We start from the raw sequence: 18305 nt of genomic DNA on the forward strand, positions 1-18305 counted from the left end.
GTCGAGTCTGGCCTGGATTCTCACACGCCTGCACAGCCTTCATCTGGTTCATAACTCAGCTCACAAAGGGCCCCATACAAAGGCCCCCGTACCGCGGCAAGGACGGCGGTGGTCACACCTGTGGTCATTTATCCTCTCTGCATCTAGCTCCTCTTCCTGAGGCAACAGCACCTCTGAAGTCACAGCCTGGCCTCCCAACTCTTCCCCGTCCCGGGCTTCTTGGCATGTTGCTCTGCTGCACACACCTCAGCAAATACTGCTGATTAGCCAGAATCACCCAGAAATCTCTTAACCTTGATTCTGACTGCTTTTATAATTTGTAATATTTGTACTTCTGGTGTGATTTGAGGAACAACAAATTTTAAAATTAGAGAAGATGTGGTTTTTATTCTCTCCTTTCTACTTGCAACCTTGAAAATTCAAGTAGCAGCAAGGGTTTGTTGAGAGTAACTTCCACCAAATAGAACCTATTACAAAGGTACTACAGAGTGTCAAATAACCACATAGATGTAAAATAGAGATGCAGACACAGATATAAAATCCAATGGTTAAACCAAACTGAGAAATGCTTGCCAGTTTGATAGGACTTCTGAAACTTGACAAAAATGTTGGCTAAGGGATACAAGATGTTATGAGATGAGTGAGATGCTTGGCCTAGAACCACAGGCTCTCTCCTCTTTACAGCAGAAAATCCATAAGGAAGTCAAATCTGAAAGAACCAGGTACCATTGAACGGCATCATCAGTCGTCCTTCCCATCCCTCGGCCAGCTGAGGTGAGTGCAGACAGTCGTTCACCAACATCCATCATCCATCCTCCAGGCCATGGCTACACTTTACTCCCAGGCTCCCTGTCATTATGTAGATTAGGTAAATCCTAGCCACTCTCACCTTAAGCCTACCCCTGCCAGCGTGGCAATCACCCAGTCCCAACCACAGCAAGGACAGCCGTGTCCGTGGGAACACAGAGCAGCGGTCTGAAAGGAACCTGGATCTCTGAATACCTCATGGAGCAGTCACCAGCCTGGAACATCCTCCCTGACGGCTTTGCAAGACAGAAAAACTCCTTGGTTCCTCAAGCTACAATACTGCAGAGTCTCAGGTCACAGCATCCTTATCTACCCTCGTCAGGAACCGTTCAATGCTCATCAAGACATGAGAACAAAACTGCAGTGGCACAGTCACACTCGACGCAGACCACCTGCTGCTCACATTCATCGTATTAACACCAAAAAGCCACCGTGGTGGATATCCTGGATGTGGACACTCGGCGGCTTTTTGCTGGAGATGCGCTTTGTGCATTTATCGCACGACCATCTTGGCATCAGGAGCTGCAGCGCAGATGGCAGCTGTGCATGTCACAGGGAGTCTTATTCGCTGGAATCTCAGCCAGCTCCCAGCATCAGCTCCCACAGGGTCCTCTCCTCTGGGAGCACGTGCTTGGACGCCACAGTGTCCTGTGGATCCACAAAACCGCGCTGTCCTCCCTGGCCACTGTGCCTGTCCACTGTGCCTGTTGCGGCTCCGATAGTCCTCCGTGTCTACCTGTTGGGGCTCGGATAGGCCGCCTTGTCCGCCTGCGAGTCCCGTGCACTACAAGATTACGCCATTCCAAGGCTGCTCGATGAGGCTTCACACGGGGGCATTGTATTTCATTCACTGCTAGGTTCTACACTGACTTTTATGACCCCGGGGAAGGACTAAGACTTAAATAGAACAGCGGCTAGGTGATACAAACCGCCGCTGTAATCAGAACATACCAAGACCAGGCCACAGGAAGGAAGAAGCAGCCCTGGGCCGCAGCCTGTTACCAAGTCGCTGACATCTCTGTCCAACATGGATAAAAAGACCCTCTTTCCTCCGAAGTCTAAAGCAACATATCGGCCCATCTAACAGTAATTCTGTTGTACATTTAACTTCATCTTGCCCTTCTAAGTGACTGTTCACGGTCTTAACACCTGAACAAGAATTTCTCAGTTGCTGAACCACTGTTCGTTATTCAGCAGATAAAATGGCAGCAGATTGCACCCCAGGAAGAAACACACCCAGTCACGGGCACAGAACGGGACATCAGCACAAACCGTTTCCCAGAAAAAAACGCATCTCTGCTTTGGGACATACCATCCCCGGTCTCCATGAGCTCGGCGTTGCAGTACTTGGGCGCTGTCCGGGACCCCGTGGAACCCTGTGGTCGCTCCATCTGTATGGAGTGCTCTGAGGTGTACGTGGTTACGTCAGGAGGTGCAGAATGATTATCTGTAAAGAAGCACATCATGAGTGTTTCTGGTGGTTGTGGCGTTTGCTCTGCAGGTTGAGCAAGCCATAGCTCAGGAAGAGACGGGAGCGCAGACGCTCACCGTGGGGGTGCCGTGAGAAGCCAAAGCCGATCTCAGCCACGTCTGCCACAAACATCTGGCACAAAGGGGGACCCCAGCATAACTCATGTTGCCGAAAATGGAGTAGAGTTCGGTGAAACCTCAATTTCCTAACAGGAGCCACGTCAGCGGCATTTTAACTAGAATAACGTTAGACCGGCAATGGCAGGGCGCCAGGAAGCGTGTGTGTGTTCATGGAAGGGTCCCGTTTCCTGTCGGCCACCGTCCACACAGCCCAGGGCTTTACTCGCGCTTTGGAGCCCAGGGCCTGGAAATGGAAACCCAGCTCTGAAAACTTCTGGGGATTTGGGGATGTCCCTAAAGCTCTCCGTGCCTCAGTTTCTTCATCAAATGGGAACAGTAATGGCTATGACCATGTAGGATCGGGGCGGGGGGGTTGGCCAGTGTGACTATGTTGTGCCTGGACTCCTTAGAACACTCACGCACACATGATCACAGATGCTAAGTTCTCATTCACAGGCTTCTGATTATCTCAGAAGGTCAAATGCACATCTGACTTTTTACTTCTCTTCTTTTGCCACACAAAATATTTCTGCTCTTCAAGTTTCATTATTTTGTCACAGCTTTTCCAAAAAACTCCCAAACTTATAGAAAATTTCCAGATAGTCTAGGAGGATTATCTTTGTGCCCAATTAGAAATTACCGGAACGCGATCAGCCGAGAGTTACATTTGGGTCACACTGAGCCCTGACGTACATGAGTTAGGAGCCCCTCATAGTTTGGATAAATTAATTCTTTGTACTAAAACTTCCTCCAGTATTGAAAGGGTAAACCCACACAGGGAGGCCCAAGTGCAGTGATCCATTTATTCAAAAATATGTGTTTTCCTTGGTAAGATTCTGTGCATTTTCTTAAAATTGAATAAAATCTGAGGATACAAATGCTTCCACCAAGTGGCAGAGGCGGTGTCTGGCCTCCCCGTTCACGTCTGGCAGAGCCTTGGCCACTATCCTGCAATCCAATATACACATGGAATTTTATTATGGAAAAATACGTAGCAGTCACACATTTCTGTTCAATGTTTAGCCTGCTGTGATTTCAGGTAGGGTTATTAATTCACATAAACGAGTGTACATGTTCCTGAAACTGTGTCAAACTGAAGTTTAACACTGCTTTGCATTTGAGTACTACTTTGCAAACTTTTAAAGAGTATTTCTGTTTTCTCCTTTATACTCACAACAGTTGAGAGAGAAAAATTATTGTTTTCAATTTTTTTTCCCTCACTCAAGCCTAAAGCAGGAGAAGGGACTTCAAGATCCCAGCAGCAGTAATTGGGAAAAGTGAGACAGACCCAGCTCTCCTGACAGCAAACTCCTGTTCCAGACAGAAAACAGTTGACGCTTTCAGTGTCAGTGAGCACCGAAGGGGCTGGGACCCAAGTCAATCCCAAACACCTCTGGGTGTGAAGGAGTCAGTGATCTAGAAGTGAACATTCTGGGGTTCTGGGGTGTCTGTCGGCTATCTGATCACACATGACGTCCACCTGCTTCCCACTGAGGGTTTTGCAGAGATCAGGCTTTCCTGTGGTAGCTGGTGCCGGGAGGGTCTGAGCCTGCGGCTCGTGCTCCGTCATCGGCGAAGTGGTACACAGTCATCTCCGGTTACTGCTTTAATAGAGACACACACCAAAACCTATTCAACCCAAGTCCCATACTTGATGGAAAACATTTTCTCCTGAACCATTCAAAGGCAGAGCGACGCGAGGCTCATCGTGGCTCCCCCACGTGTCGACTCTAGCTCTAGTAATTCTCACTTCACTCCTTTTCCACGGCATCTTCAAACGTTGTAGGGCAGTGATCCTAACTTTGCTCTTTTTCTAATACAGAGGATCTCCCTTGTCATAGAACCTACACAAGACAGTGCGCCACGCCCAAGAAATCTGAACACCTGTGGCAGACAGCAGCGTAAAGCGGCCGTGCTTAAAGCCCTCGTTTCCTTAAATGACTCCCGTGGTCAGGAGGAGCACACTTTAAAACCCTGTCCTGTTGACTGGGACTGTTAAGGTTTCACGCAGGAGCATAAGTGAGAAGAAAAGATAGAAGCGGATATGGCTGCAGGATTCCCCAGGAACACGAAAGGACTTATAAAACAGAAGGCCCCTGGAATTCGGATATGGCTGCGGGATTCCCCAGTAACAAGGCCCCTGGAATTCCAGCTGTGGGAGGAACCTGGGCATGAGAAAAGCAGTACAGCAGCTTCCAGAAACAATCCAACCAAAGCACCCCAGGGGCCAGAGGGGCTCTGCGCTCTTTCCACTAAGGGATTCCACAGCCAAGATACAAACAGAGGAAAACGTGCACACACAAAGGGGTTTAGACAACAGGCACAGAAAGACACTGTGAAGCGTGCTCACCCATGGGGGTCTGGGCCATGACATCCGCTAGCCTGTGGGCAGCTCTGCTGCCCCCGCTCTGCGTGGAGGACGAGGAGGTGGTGGACGTGGTGGAGCCGTGGATGGCCTGACTGATCCAGTGCTCCACTTTGATGCTGCCCTGGCTGGAGGTCGGGGCGCCCTGGGAGTCCACCTGCACTGAGCCTTCATCTTCTGAGCCATAAGAGGTATCTGTGTAAGAAGAAAGGCAATTTGCTATATGCTGCAGCAAAAACAGGCACTACAATCTCAGTCCCTCCAACACAGATTTACTTCACGCAAGTCTGAACAGTTGTTTAATGACTTTTTGCCGTAGACACTCTTGAGAATTTAAACCACTTTTCAGATAATGAACCATTTATTTTAGCATAATGAATTTTGCTTCCAAAGCACCTTATACAAACATGCTATAAGATGTTTGATACTGTCATCTCAAAGATGCACTGACACATTTCCTCTACACAGCAGTTTGGGAAGAAACCAAGTGTTTTCTTGTGTCAGTCAGAAAGTGAGAGGGCAAGGGGAGGCGGAGGGCCTGTGCAGCTCTCAGGAGTCTCAGTGTGACTATGTTTAGCCCCGAGATGGGGCTGAGATGCTCTTCTGGGCTCTGATTTATTTCTACGTTGGTGTGTGTGTTAGATACCCTTGCAGGTGATTTTTGCATCTGTGTGTTAGTTACCCATAGAGCTGATTTGTTTCTACATCGGTGTGTTAGATACCCATGCAGGTGATTTCTGCGTCTGTGTGTTAGTTACCCATACAACTGATTTCTTTCTATGTCAGTGTGTTAGATACCCATGCAGCTGATTTATTTCTACATCGGTGTGTTCGATACCCATGCAGCTCTCTAAGGATCAAGACGCTGATGATGGTAACAGGAGGGAAAGCAGAATGTGCCTCACATAGAGCGGCCCCTCCACCTCCCCGCTTTCCTCTGGGGCACACAACAAACCCTCATGTTACATTTTGCACTCAAATCTATTCACCTTTACACTATTCGTTTCTTATACATTGTCATTATTGATTTTTCTATCTGTACAAATTGGATATCTTGGATTATGAGAAAATACATCCCTTTTTTCACTATAATTCGCGAGAACATTTTTCATTTAATAACTTTTCATGCAGCACCAAGGTTTTTGGGAATAAATTGCTGCTGTATTTGTTAAACTTCAACGTAAGAATGACACTCAGAATCCTACCTACAAGTGAGTGATGGGAGGCGCTGGCTCAGGTGAGCAGCTCCAGATCATTGAGTGAGAGAAGGAGTCACAGCAAATAATCTTAAGACACTGGTTTGCTTCTTAAAAGACAGTAAGGGCAAACAATATTCACACTTATTACCACTGTCACATGACTTACGCTGTTTGGGAATTTTTTAAAAAGTTTACTTGTTAGACAAGCAATAATATTAGGAGCCTGAAAATTCTCTATCATCTTGCTTTTTTTTCTTTTGAGACAGAGTCTTGCTCTGTTGCCCAGGGTGGGGTGCAGTGGTGTCATCTCTGCTCACAGTAACCTGTCACTCCCCGGCTCAAGTGATTCTCTTGCCTCAGCCTCCCAAGTAGCTGAGATTATAGGCAAGTGCCACCATGCCTGGCTCATTCTTGTATTTTTAGCAGAAACGGGGTTTCACCATATTGGCCAGGCTGGTCTCGATCTCCTGACCTCGTGACCTCATGATCTGCCTGCCTTGGCCTCCCAAAGTGCTGGGATTACAGGCATGAGCCACTGCGCCTGGCCGACCCTGCCTTTTAAGAAAACTTACACAATTTATATAAAAGTAAAAGTAAAACTGACACAGCCTTGAGACTTTTGAGAAAGGTACACAACCAGGTGTCCATTTGGAGCACAACCATCTCCCCAGAACGTCTTCTCAAAACCCTTTCCAATCTTTCATTCCTCACTCCCACCTACCTTTTCCAAGAAACCTGCAGAATAATGTGATATAGACACTCGACAGAATAGCAGCAAACCAAGCAAGCAGCATATGAAATGGATGATACAGCATGACCAGTGGTGACTAGAATTACACACCATGGGGACAGGAAGTCAGGTTGATTTAACATTCAAAACTGAATTAATGTCATACGCGGTAAAGAATTACGGAGTAGAACCGCGTGTTAACCTTAGGAGACATAGAAAAGTACTGACAAATTCAAGAGAACGAAACTCAACAAACCATGAATAGAAGGCAATTTCCTCAACCTGTTAAAGTACATTCCTGAAAAGCCACAGCTAACATTGTATTTAATGGTAAACAATAGAATGCGTTTTCCCTAAGATGGAGAACAAGACAAAGATGTCCCCTCTTGCCACTTTTATTCAACATTATCTGGCAGGTTCTAGCTGGTGAAATAAATTAACAAGTTTAGTAATAAAGACATCCAGATTAGAAAGGAATAAAAGTGTCTTTATTCATAGATGACCTGACTTTGGCATGTAGAAAATGGCAAGAAGTACACCAAAAATTACTAAAACAAAGTTTGATGGGATCATAGGACACAAGATAAAGATATACATATACTAGCAATAAAAAACCTGAAAATAAAATTAAGAAAATCGTTCCATTCACAATAGCATCAAAAGCAGAAGACATTCAGCTGAACTTCTAACAAAAAGGTGCAAAATGTGTACAATGACAACTATAAAACATTACGGAGAGACATTAAAGATCCAAATAAATGGAAACTAAATAAATGGAGGCAGATTCATGATCGTGAATTCGAAAACGCAGCATTATCAAGACAATTCTTCCAAAACTGTTCCATTAATTCAAGGCACTGCCTAATAAAATCCCAGAAGGCTGTGTGTGAAATGGAAAGCTTATTCTCAATTTTATCTGGAAATACAAAGGACCTACAATAGCCAAAATAAATTTGAAAAAGGGAAACAATGTTGGAAGACTTCACTATCTGATTTCAAAACTTTACATAAAGTCATAGTTATTAAGGCAGTGGTATTCGCACAAAAATAGATGTATACATCAAAGGAACAGAATTAAACTCAGAAATAAAGCCTTATATTTATGATTAATTTATTTTTGACAAAGGTCTCAAGACAATTCAGTAAAAGAAAGGTAGTTTGTTTTTTCAACAAATGTTGCAGTGGCAACTGGGTACCCACACACCAAAAAGAAAAACCGTGGGGGAAAGAATCCCCCAAACCAAACGAAAACAAAAATCCGACTTAGATCTTTACTGCACACACAAAAATTAACTCCAAATGGATCACAGACCTAAATGAAAGAACAGTAAGACCATGACACTTCTAAAACTCCCAAAGACACAACCCATGAAAATTAGTGAAATGGACTTCATTAAAATAGAAAACTAGTAAGTTTTAAAAGATGATTATCTCCCTATAACTAATGTAACAAATTACCTTGATCTTAGTGGCTTACAACAAGACAAATCTATTATCCTATTGATGAAGAAGTCAGAAGTGTAAAATCTAAGTGTCAGCAGAACTACGTTCCTTCTGGAGGCTTCAAAGGAGAATCCATTTCTTTACCTTTCCCAACTTTTAGAGGCCACCTGTGTCCCTGACTCATGGCCCCTCTTCATCTTTAAAGTGCATCAATCCAGTCTCCAGTTCTTTTCTCTTTTAAGGACCTTCTTGATTACAGTGGGTCTACCTACTTAAACCAGGATAATGGTCCCATCTCAAGATCTTAAATTAATCAGCTGCAAAATGCCTTTTAACCACTTCAGACAACAGGTTCATAAGTTCTGGGGAATAGGACCTGGGTATCTTGGGGGAAAGGCTTTGTTCTGTCTGCTACATAGTAGTTTGTTCTTTCACTGAGAAACGTTACATCTGTAAAACTCTTATATTCAGATTGCATAAGGCACCTGTAACCCATAAGATGACAACCAACCCATTTACAACATGAGCAAAAAATCTGAACATTTTACCAATATATACAAATGGCTATGAATAGGAATTAGCACATTAAAAGCTAATAAGCACATTAAAAATGCTTAGCATCATTCATTGTTGCAAAGTAAATACACAATGATATACCATTCCACATCAATTAGAATGACAAAAATAAAAATAACAGTAACTATTGGTGGTGATGATGTGGAGAAACTGGGATGAGCATATGCTGCTGGTGGAAATGTGAAATGGTGCAGTTATTTTGTAAATAATTTGGCAGTTTTTAAAAAGCTAAACCTAAACTTACAATAAGACTCAATCATGCTACTTGGCATCCACTTAAGATAAAAGAAATTATATGCATACACAAAGATATGTACATTAATGTCAATGGCAGCTGAATATGGAAACAATGAATAACCAACTGGTAAATGAATAAACAGAATGTGTCATATCTATCAAATAGAATATAAATAAATAATAAGAAATAAACTACTGGTGCATGGTACAGCAAGGACTTCAAAACAGGTAAAGGAGGCATAGAGAAGTGTGTACATTGTATGATTTTATATCATAAAATTATAAGATCATAAAAAAACCAAAAACCATAAAATCAGAGTAAAATATTCTATGATTTTATATTCTAGAAAATTTAGAGTGCACTGTTATGATTTCTAGGGTTCTTTTCCGTAGAGCTAACCTTTCATCTGATATCCTTTGCAATCAGCCAAGTACATTCTTTAGCACGTTTATAGTGTAGTTCTGCTGATAACACATTCTCTCAGCTTTCATATTTGGGAATGTGTTGTTTCACCCCTGTTTATAAAGGAGATTTTCCCTGGATATGAGTTGACAGGCCTTTCTCCTGCTTTTAGTGCTTTAAAAAAATGTCTTTCCATGGTCTTCTGGTCTCCACTGTATCTTCACAGAAGTCACGCGTTTTTGAAATGCTTCTCTGGTATGTAACGTGTCTTTTCCTTCTGAGTCCTTTCAGGATCTCCTCTTAATCTTGGGATTTCAGTACTTTGGCTATCATGAACTCGGATGTGCTTCTTGTTATACTTGTTCTGCTTGGAGTTCACTGAACTTCTCGGGGCCGGACACAGGTGTTTGACATCAATCTGAGAAAATTTTGACTCCTGTTTTCAAAGGTTCTTGCTCTTCTCTTTTCCTTCTTGTATTACAAGTATATTGACGTATCACAGGAGCTTGAGGTTCTGTTGGCTTTCCTTTCATTTTGTTTCTCTGGGCTTCACTTTGGTTAATTCCTTTTCATCTCCCTTCGAGCCCACAGACTTCATCTTCCTTCTCCAACCTGTTAAGCCCATCAGCGCCATTTCATCTCAGTGTCATATTTTCCAGCTTCATAGTGATGTCTCATGTATACCCTATATATGCACAGCGTCTCCTATCATGGACATTGCCTACCAGACTGGTACATTTGTCACAACTGATACTTCTACAGTGAAACATCATTACCACTCCAACTCCATCATTCACATCAGGGTTCATTCTTGGTGTTGTACAATATATGGCTCTGGACAAATGCATAACATGTATCCACTATTACAGTATCATACAGAGATCACATGATACTAAAAACTCTCCTGCTCTGCCTATTCATCCCTGCCTCCCCCTGGCAACAACTGATCTTCTTACAGTCTCCATAGTCTTGCCTTTTCCAGGATGTTGTAAAGCTGGAATCATACAACAACCTTTTCAGATTGCTTCTTTCACTTAGCAATATGCCCTTTAAGTTTCCTCCGTGTCTTTTTATGGATAGCTCATTTATTTTCAGCCTCAAATAATATCCCATTGTCTGGATGTACCACAGCTCACTTATACATTCACCTACTGAGGGGCATTTTGGTTGCTTCCAAGTTTTGACATCTATGAATAAGGCTGCTCTAAATATCTACTTGCAGGCTTTTGTGTGTAGACATAAGTTTTCAACTGCTTTGAGCAAATGCCAAGGAGTGTAATTGCTTTATCATATGGTAAGAGTATAGTTTTGTAAGAAACCACCAATCTGTCTTCCTAAAGGCTGTTCTATTTTTATTAAGACCCGCCATGAATGAGAGAGAATTCCCACAGCTCCACATCTTCACAGGCTTTGGTGTTGATAGTGTTCTGGATTCTGGTGTAGTGATATCTTACTGTTGCTTTCATCTGCATTTCTCTATGACACGTGATGTGAAGCATCATCTCATACGTCGATTTGCCATCTCTATATCTTCTTAGATGAGGCATCTGTTAGTCTTTGACCCATTAATGTGATGAATTACGTTAATTGGCTTTTCAATGTTAAACCGGCTTTGGATACGTGAAATTCCATGTGGTTTTAGTGCACAATTTTTGCTAGATTTGCTAATATTTTATTGAAGATTACTGCATCTATGTTCATGAGAGATGTTCTGTAGTTTTCTTGTAATATTTTGTTATTAAAATGGTATTTGATATTAAAATGATGCTGGCTCTATAGAATGAGTTAAGAAGTATTCCTCAGCTTCTATGTTCTGAAAGAGATTGTAGATAATTGGTATAATTTCTTCTTAGATATTTGGTAGAATTCACCAGTGAACCCATCTGGGCCTGGCACTTCCTGTTTTGAAAGGTTATTAACCACTGATTCAATTTAACAGATACAGGCCCATACAGATCGTTTCTTCCTGTTCAAATTTTGGCAAATTCTGTCTTTAAAGAAATTGGTTCATTTCATCCACGTTATCAAATTTGTGGCCATAGAGTTATTCATAATTTTTATTATCCTTTTAATGTCCATGGGATCTGTAGTTATGTCCCTTATTTCATTTCTGATATTGGTAATTTATCTGCTGTATTTCTTTTTCTTGTTAGAGGCTTACAGATTTTCTCTCAAAGAACCAGCTTTTGGTTTCATTGATTTTTCTCTACTGATATTCTGTTTTCAATGTATTGATTTCTGCTCTTTCATTATTTGTCTCCTGCTTAGAATTTAATTGGATGTTCTTTTTCTAGTTTTCGAAGGTGGAAGCTGATTGATTTTAGATCTTATTTTTAACGTATGCATTTAAATCTATAAATTTCCCTATAAACATTACTGTCACTGCAGCTCACAAATTTTAACAAGTTTTCATTTTCATTTACTTCAAAAATTCAAAGAAATCTTCAGGTTTCTTCCTTGAACAATGTATTATGTATAAGTGTACTGTTTAATATCCTAATATATTTTCCAGTCGTCCATTATTGATTTCTACTTTACTGTGGTTGAGAACATACTTGTTTGATTCCTATTCTTTTAAATGTGTTAAGGTGTGTTTAATGGACCACAACATGGTATGTCTTGGTGAATGTTGTGTATTCTGCTGCTGTTGGAGGAAATAGTCTATAAACTTCAGTTACATACAGTTGACTGAGGATGCCGATTTCAATTTTGTCCTTACTGCTTTTCTGGCTACTGAATTGGTCCATTTCTGATAAAGGGGTGTTAACGTCTCCAACTATAATAGTGGGTTAATTATTTCTCCTTGAAGTTTATCAGTTTTTACTTTGGAATTCTGATACTTTGTTAGCAAAAGTACATTTAAGGATTGTTACATCTTCTTGGAGTATTGACCTCTTTATTACGTAATAGTCATCTCTGGTAACTTTCCTTGATGTAAAGTCGACTCTGTCTAAAATTAATATCACCACTTCCATTTTTCAAAATGAGTGTTGGCCGGGCACGGTGGCTCATGCCTGTAATCCCAGCACTTTAGAAGGGCAAGGCAGAATGATCACCTGAGGTCAGGAGTTCAAGACCAGCCTGGCCAACACGGTGAAATCCCATCTGTACAAAAATAGAAAAAATAAATAAATTACCCAGGCATGACGACAAATGCCTGTAATCCCAGCTACTCGGGAGGCTGAGGGAGAATCACTTGAACCTGGAAGGCAGAGGTTGCAGTGAGATATCAGGCCATTGCACACCAAAAAATTAGTGTTAACATTTATATCTTTTGCCATCCCTTTACTGTTGATCTATATGTATGTCTTTATATCTAAAGTGGATTTCTTATAGATAATATATAGTTCGGTGCATTTGGACTGACATTGAAAGTAATAATATACAGTTGAATTAACATCTACCATATTTGTTACTATTTTCTATTTGTTGCCCTTGTTCTTTGTTTTTGTCTTTCACTTTTTTTTCCTTGTGGTCTTTATTGAGCATATTCTATGATTTATTTTCTTTCCTTTCTTAGCATATCAGTTACTTTTTTTTTTTTTTTTTTTAAGTGGCTGCCTTGGAATTTGCAATATAAATTTACAAGTAACCCAAGTCCACTTTCAAATGACACTACACTGGTTTCTTGATAATGCAAGCACACTATAATAACAAAATAACCCTAATTCCTAATTGCTCTCTCCCATCCCTTGGGTATCACTGCTCTCATTCATTTCACTTATATTTAAGTGTGTGTATATGACATATACATAAGCATATAATACAGTATATTTACCGTCGCTATTATGAATGAACTGTTAAGTTAGATCTGTTAAGAAAAATGAAAGATTTTCTTCTACCTTCACTATTTCTTCTTTAATGCTTTTTGTTTTTCTATTTATTTTTTTAAACAGACAAGGTCTTTCTCTGTTGCCCAGGCTGGAGTGGAGCAGCATCATTATAGCTCACCGCAGCCTTGAACGGGATCCTGGGCTCAAGAAGTGACCCGTCTCAGCCTCTCAAAGTAGCTGGCACTATAGGTGTTGGCCACCACGTTTGGCTTTTTTTTTAATGAGACAGAGTCTCACAACGTTGCCCAGGCTGGTCTCAACTAAGCGGCCTCCAGCTCTACTCCCATCTTTGCCTCCCAGAGTGTTAGGATGACAGCTGTGAGCCCTGTAAACAGACTGTGCTCTTCCTTTCTTTGTGCACAGCTGAGTTACTGACCTCTACTATTTTCTCTAGAGAACTTTGAACATTTTTTGCAAGGCAGGTCTACCGGCAACAAATTTTTCAATTTTTGTAGGAGAAGGTCTTTTCTTTTTCTTCACTTTTGAAAGATAATTTCACAGAGTATAGACTTCTAGGTTAATGGAATTTTTTTCCTCTCAATAGTTTAAATACTTCACTCCACTTCTTGCTTTCATGGTTTTTGAGGGGAAGTTGAAAATAATTCTTATCTTTGATCCTCCATAGGGAAGGAGATTACTCTGGTTTCTTTGCTTTTTAATCTTTGATTCACCATAGTTTCAATATTTTATGCCCAAATAGAGTTTATTTTTGTTTTGTTTTTGTCGTCATCGTTTTTACATTTATCCTTCTTGGTGTTTCTTGAGCTTCCTGGATCTATGGTTTGGTGTCTGGCATTAATCTGAGGAAATTCAGCTATTACTGTTACAAATATTTCTTCTGTTCCTCTTTCTTCCCCCTTGTATTACCGTTATGCATATTTTATGCCTCTGTGGAAGTCCCATAGTGCTTGGATACTCCGTTCTTTTTTGCTTTTCAGCTCTGGAGGTTGGAGTTGGGTATTTCCCTTTCTCCCAGGTCAGAAGGCTCTGATAAAATCCCACCAGGTTAGTCTCCACTTAACTAGCTTCTCAGGAAGGTGGACCTAGTGAAGAGTGCACTTGCATATTGAAAAATGATTCCTATTCTCTTTCCCCTGTAGTAAGTATGAGGGGATTTTTCTCTGATGTTTACTTCGAGAACCTGATTGAGCTTCTGATGATACAACTCACAAAAGCATGAGACCCATATGCACAGGCCTCCTGGAGGTTTTAACTCTCAGACGTGGCCACACCTCACCACAGCAATTTGTCAATTCCAGTTCAGGGTTTCCAATCCCAGCGTGGGTTCCTTGGAGCATTGTGCTCCAGTGTATGGTGATTCATCTGCTTTACCTGTCCAGCCAATCTGGGGACAGTGGCTTGCCGGTGACCTCACGTCTCTTGCAGGTTTAAGAAGAGCTGCTGATTTTTCAGTTTGCTCAGCTTTTTACCTGTGAGGAGGGAGTGACAATTCTCAAGATTATCGTGTACAGAACCTGAAATTCCCCAACTGCATTATAGTGAAAAGTGTCTTCCCTTCCTCTGGCTCAAGAATTAAAATATTTTCATTCTCTGACACGTTGTACTCTGATTCCCTAAATATTTATAATTGCAGATTTAAAAACTCAGTTTTCTGCTGTATCAGACATGTAGACTGGCACTTTCCAACAGAATTATGAGAGTCCTGTTATAGAACTTGAAACCTTCCTTGTAGCCTCATATAAATATATAAACAGGTATAATTAATTTTACTGGTATATTTTTAACTCAAAATGCTCATGCTATACTTGCAATAAGAAATACAAATAGGCCGGATGCGGTGGCTCAAGTCTGTAATCCCAGCACTTTGGGAGGCCGAGGCGGGTGGATCACGAGATCGGGAGATCGAGACCATCCTGGCTAACACGGTGAAACCCCGTGCCTACTAAAAATACAAAAAATTAGCCAGGCGTGGCAGTGGGCAGCAACTTGGGAGGCTGAGGCAGGAGAATGGCATGAACCCGGGAGGCGGAGATTGCAGTGAGCCGAGATCACACCACTGCACTCTAGCCTGGGCAACAGAGCTAGACTCCGTCTCAAATTAAAAAAAAAAACAAATACAATATTTTCTATTTTTTATATTAACTGGCATGTCTTTCACGCAGCAAATCCAGTTCAGACCAGGCACACGTCATGTGCTCAGCCGCCGCATGTGGTGAGTGACAGAGACCATCCTGCATGTGTGTGCACTTTTTACTGCCTTTTTCTTGACCACAGATTCTACCCCCCGTTTCTCTGTGTATGCGGTGATTATTTGCTGAATATTACACATTGTGGGTAACTTGTTGAGCACACTCAGGATCCCTAACCTCCCTCTGAAGCTTTCCAGCTCTTGTTTTAGCAGTTAGCACAGGCACGGCTGGGTCATCGTGACATGGGCAGGCTTGGTTGGATTCGCTGTTGGTGTGAATCTGTGGAGAGCTCCCATCCTGCACCCACTTGGGTCTCCCCCTCCTGGACGTGGTAAGATGGCCATGCTCCGCCCACACCTGAGCTCTCTCTGATCTCCCCCTCCCGGACATGGTAGGACGGCCATGCTCCGCCACACCTGAGCTCTCTCCGAGCTCCGCCTTCTGGATGTGGTAGGATGGCCATACTCCGCCCACACCTGAACTCTCGGCACCACGGTCTGCAGGTGTTCTCCAGAGGGCAAGTGTACTGTGGGTGCATCTCATTCATTCTCCTGCCCTCGCCCTCAGGTTCTGGCTGGTACAGCTGTGGTCACAGACTAAAAACAGCCACCTCATTCGTTTTGTGCAGTTTTACAGTTGTTTAGGGCAGATGGGTGATTTGGGTCCCTGTTCTCTCATCATGGCTAGAAGTAGTTTTGGCAAATTATTCTTTTATCTTTACATTCGGAAACTAAAGGAAAGTTTCACCCATAGAATACTAGCGTTGCGACAATCCTAATGAGAGTTTCTCCAGAAACTAGGATCCAGGTCAGCAGCCAGTCATTTCATAGAAGATAAACTTCAAGAACATTCTCTGAAGGGCAATGAAACTGAGTAAGATCTAACCACTGTTACCAACAACCAAGAAAAATAGGTAAGAAAATGCAGCTAAGATTTGGATCAAGTAAGTACGGTAATAAACATGCAAACTATCGCTAAGCACAAATAGGCTGGGAGTAAAAAATTTTTATGACATTGACATTTACGATTTTACAAAACTGCCCCATATGATATATCAAGAGGACTCCTGATGAAAATTTACAAAGGATGCTTTATGGCTTATATAAAACTGTTGGTCAAATCCAAATATTTCACAAAAATAACATTTCAAATAATATTCTTTTATATTTTGCAGACATCTGTACAAGGAGGTTATTCATCACACATGACCCAGTAACATTTGTCAGCGGTTGGATTCAATACGAGAAATAAGCAAATAACCGTAACCGCACTGTTTCTTCCATTTCAAAGTCTTTTCTCTTATACAAAGTGGTCAAGAAAAATGCCCGTTGCCTTACATACTGGTTAGTGCCAAAAATTTGGTTTAAAATATTTCAACCCTTGAAATGTTTTACGTCCATGTTGTTAGTTACACAAAGAACACATACAAATACAATTATTTTGCCATAAGTTTTGGCAAATTATAACCATTAACTAAACAAACAGGAGTAAGCATGTTATTTTTGAGATAGGGTCTTGCTCTGTTGCCCAGGCTGGAGTGCAGTGGCACGATCATGGCTCACTGCACCCTGATCCTCCCACTCCAGCCTCCCGAGCAGCTGGGACCACAGGCACACACCACCATTCCTGGCTGATTTCTGTATGTTTTGCAGGGATGGGCTTTGGAATGTTGCCCAGGCTAGTCTCAAATGCTGGGAACTCAAGCAATCTGCCTGCCTTGGCTTCCCAAACTGCTGAGGTTAGAGGCATGAGCCACCATGCCTGGCCTAATCATTTTTAAAGAGTCTGCATTTATTATCGTTATTTTTTTCTAATTGAGATGGGGGTCTTGCTCTGTTGCCCCGGCTGGAGTGCAGTGGTGCCATCTCAGCTGACAGCAACCTCTGCCTCCCGGGCTCAAGTGATTCTCCCACCTCAGCCTCCCAAGTAGCTGGGACTACAGGTGCACACCACCAGGCTCAGCTAATTTTTTGTACTTTTGGTGAAGACAAGATGTACAAAAGGCATTTCTGTACATTTTGCCATGTTGTCCAGGCTGACCTTGAACCCTTGGGCTCAAGCCATACACCTGCCCTGGGTTCCCAAATTACTGCAGTTATAGGCATGAGCTATCGTGCCCAGTCCTTCATTATGTGCTGTGGCTTAATATTAAAATAAGGAAAGGGAGGAGCCCAAAGGAGCACGTTGGCAGAAAGGGCTCCCTTGTCAACAACTTGCTAGCATGGCATTCACTCCCTTGCCTGGCTGGCACTGCGTTCTTTCGATGAAGAACACGTTATGTGTCAATGAGAAACAGAAACGACATAGGAACACCCTGTCTCTACAAACACTTAAAAATTAGCTGGGTGTGGTGGCGAGCACCTGTGGTCCCAGCTGCTTGAGGTTGAAGTGGGAGGACCGCGTGAGCCCAGGTGGTCACAGCTGCAGTGAGCCAAGAGCTGCCATCATGATGCTGAATTCCAACCTTGGTGACAGAGCAAGACCTTGTCTCAAAACAAAAAGCAACGAAAACCCAAAATGATGCACTCTAAGTTCTGTCCTTTAAATTCCAGTACCTTCATTTGTAAAGGTATGTAAAGGTGAAACTCAGGAGCTGCCTGTAGTAATGTGGACGTACGCTTGACCTCAGCTCTGATCTGAAGCACGTCCTTCTGTCTCACTGCTTGCCAAGACTAAGCTAAATTTCAGAAGTAAAAATACTCCCGAAAATGTTGTACATTTTCAACTATTCGTATTGTACCTTAAGTTTCTTTGGTATTGGAGCAAAAATACTGGGTCATTTAAAGTGATATGTAGCTTCAACGTGGGATGTAAGGTGATTCAGGTCCTTTGAGAAGACAAGCTTGCAACAACGGCATGAATAATGTTGGAATCAAAATCACAGAAACTAAACACCAAATAGCATAGGTTCAATCCGTGTCTCTAACAAGTATCTGGATAACTAAACTTTCTGCTTTACTTGGGTGTGAAGA

At 42.2% G+C, this 18305-nt stretch overlaps 1 protein-coding gene across 35 annotated transcripts in view; it reads right to left on the reverse strand.

The window, feature by feature from the left end:
* Window positions 1-18305, reverse strand: part of LOC139361627 (disco-interacting protein 2 homolog C-like) — a 182558-nt gene that overhangs the window by 40144 nt on the left and 124109 nt on the right. For all 35 annotated transcript variants that reach the window (XR_011619208.1, XR_011619210.1, XR_011619209.1 and 32 more), the window contains 2 exons: window positions 4748-4957; window positions 2120-2254 (listed from right to left, as the gene is read on the reverse strand). Coding sequence is in view for 30 of the 35 variants with exons in the window: in XM_071090291.1 (XP_070946392.1) it covers window positions 2120-2254; window positions 4748-4957 (345 nt within the window). In the remaining 5 variants the exon portion in view is untranslated. The remainder of the gene's footprint in view (window positions 1-2119; window positions 2255-4747; window positions 4958-18305) is intronic.

This window comes from Macaca nemestrina, unplaced genomic scaffold, assembly GCF_043159975.1.
Source record: "Macaca nemestrina isolate mMacNem1 unplaced genomic scaffold, mMacNem.hap1 Scaffold_76, whole genome shotgun sequence".
NCBI lineage: Eukaryota > Metazoa > Chordata > Mammalia > Primates > Cercopithecidae > Macaca > Macaca nemestrina.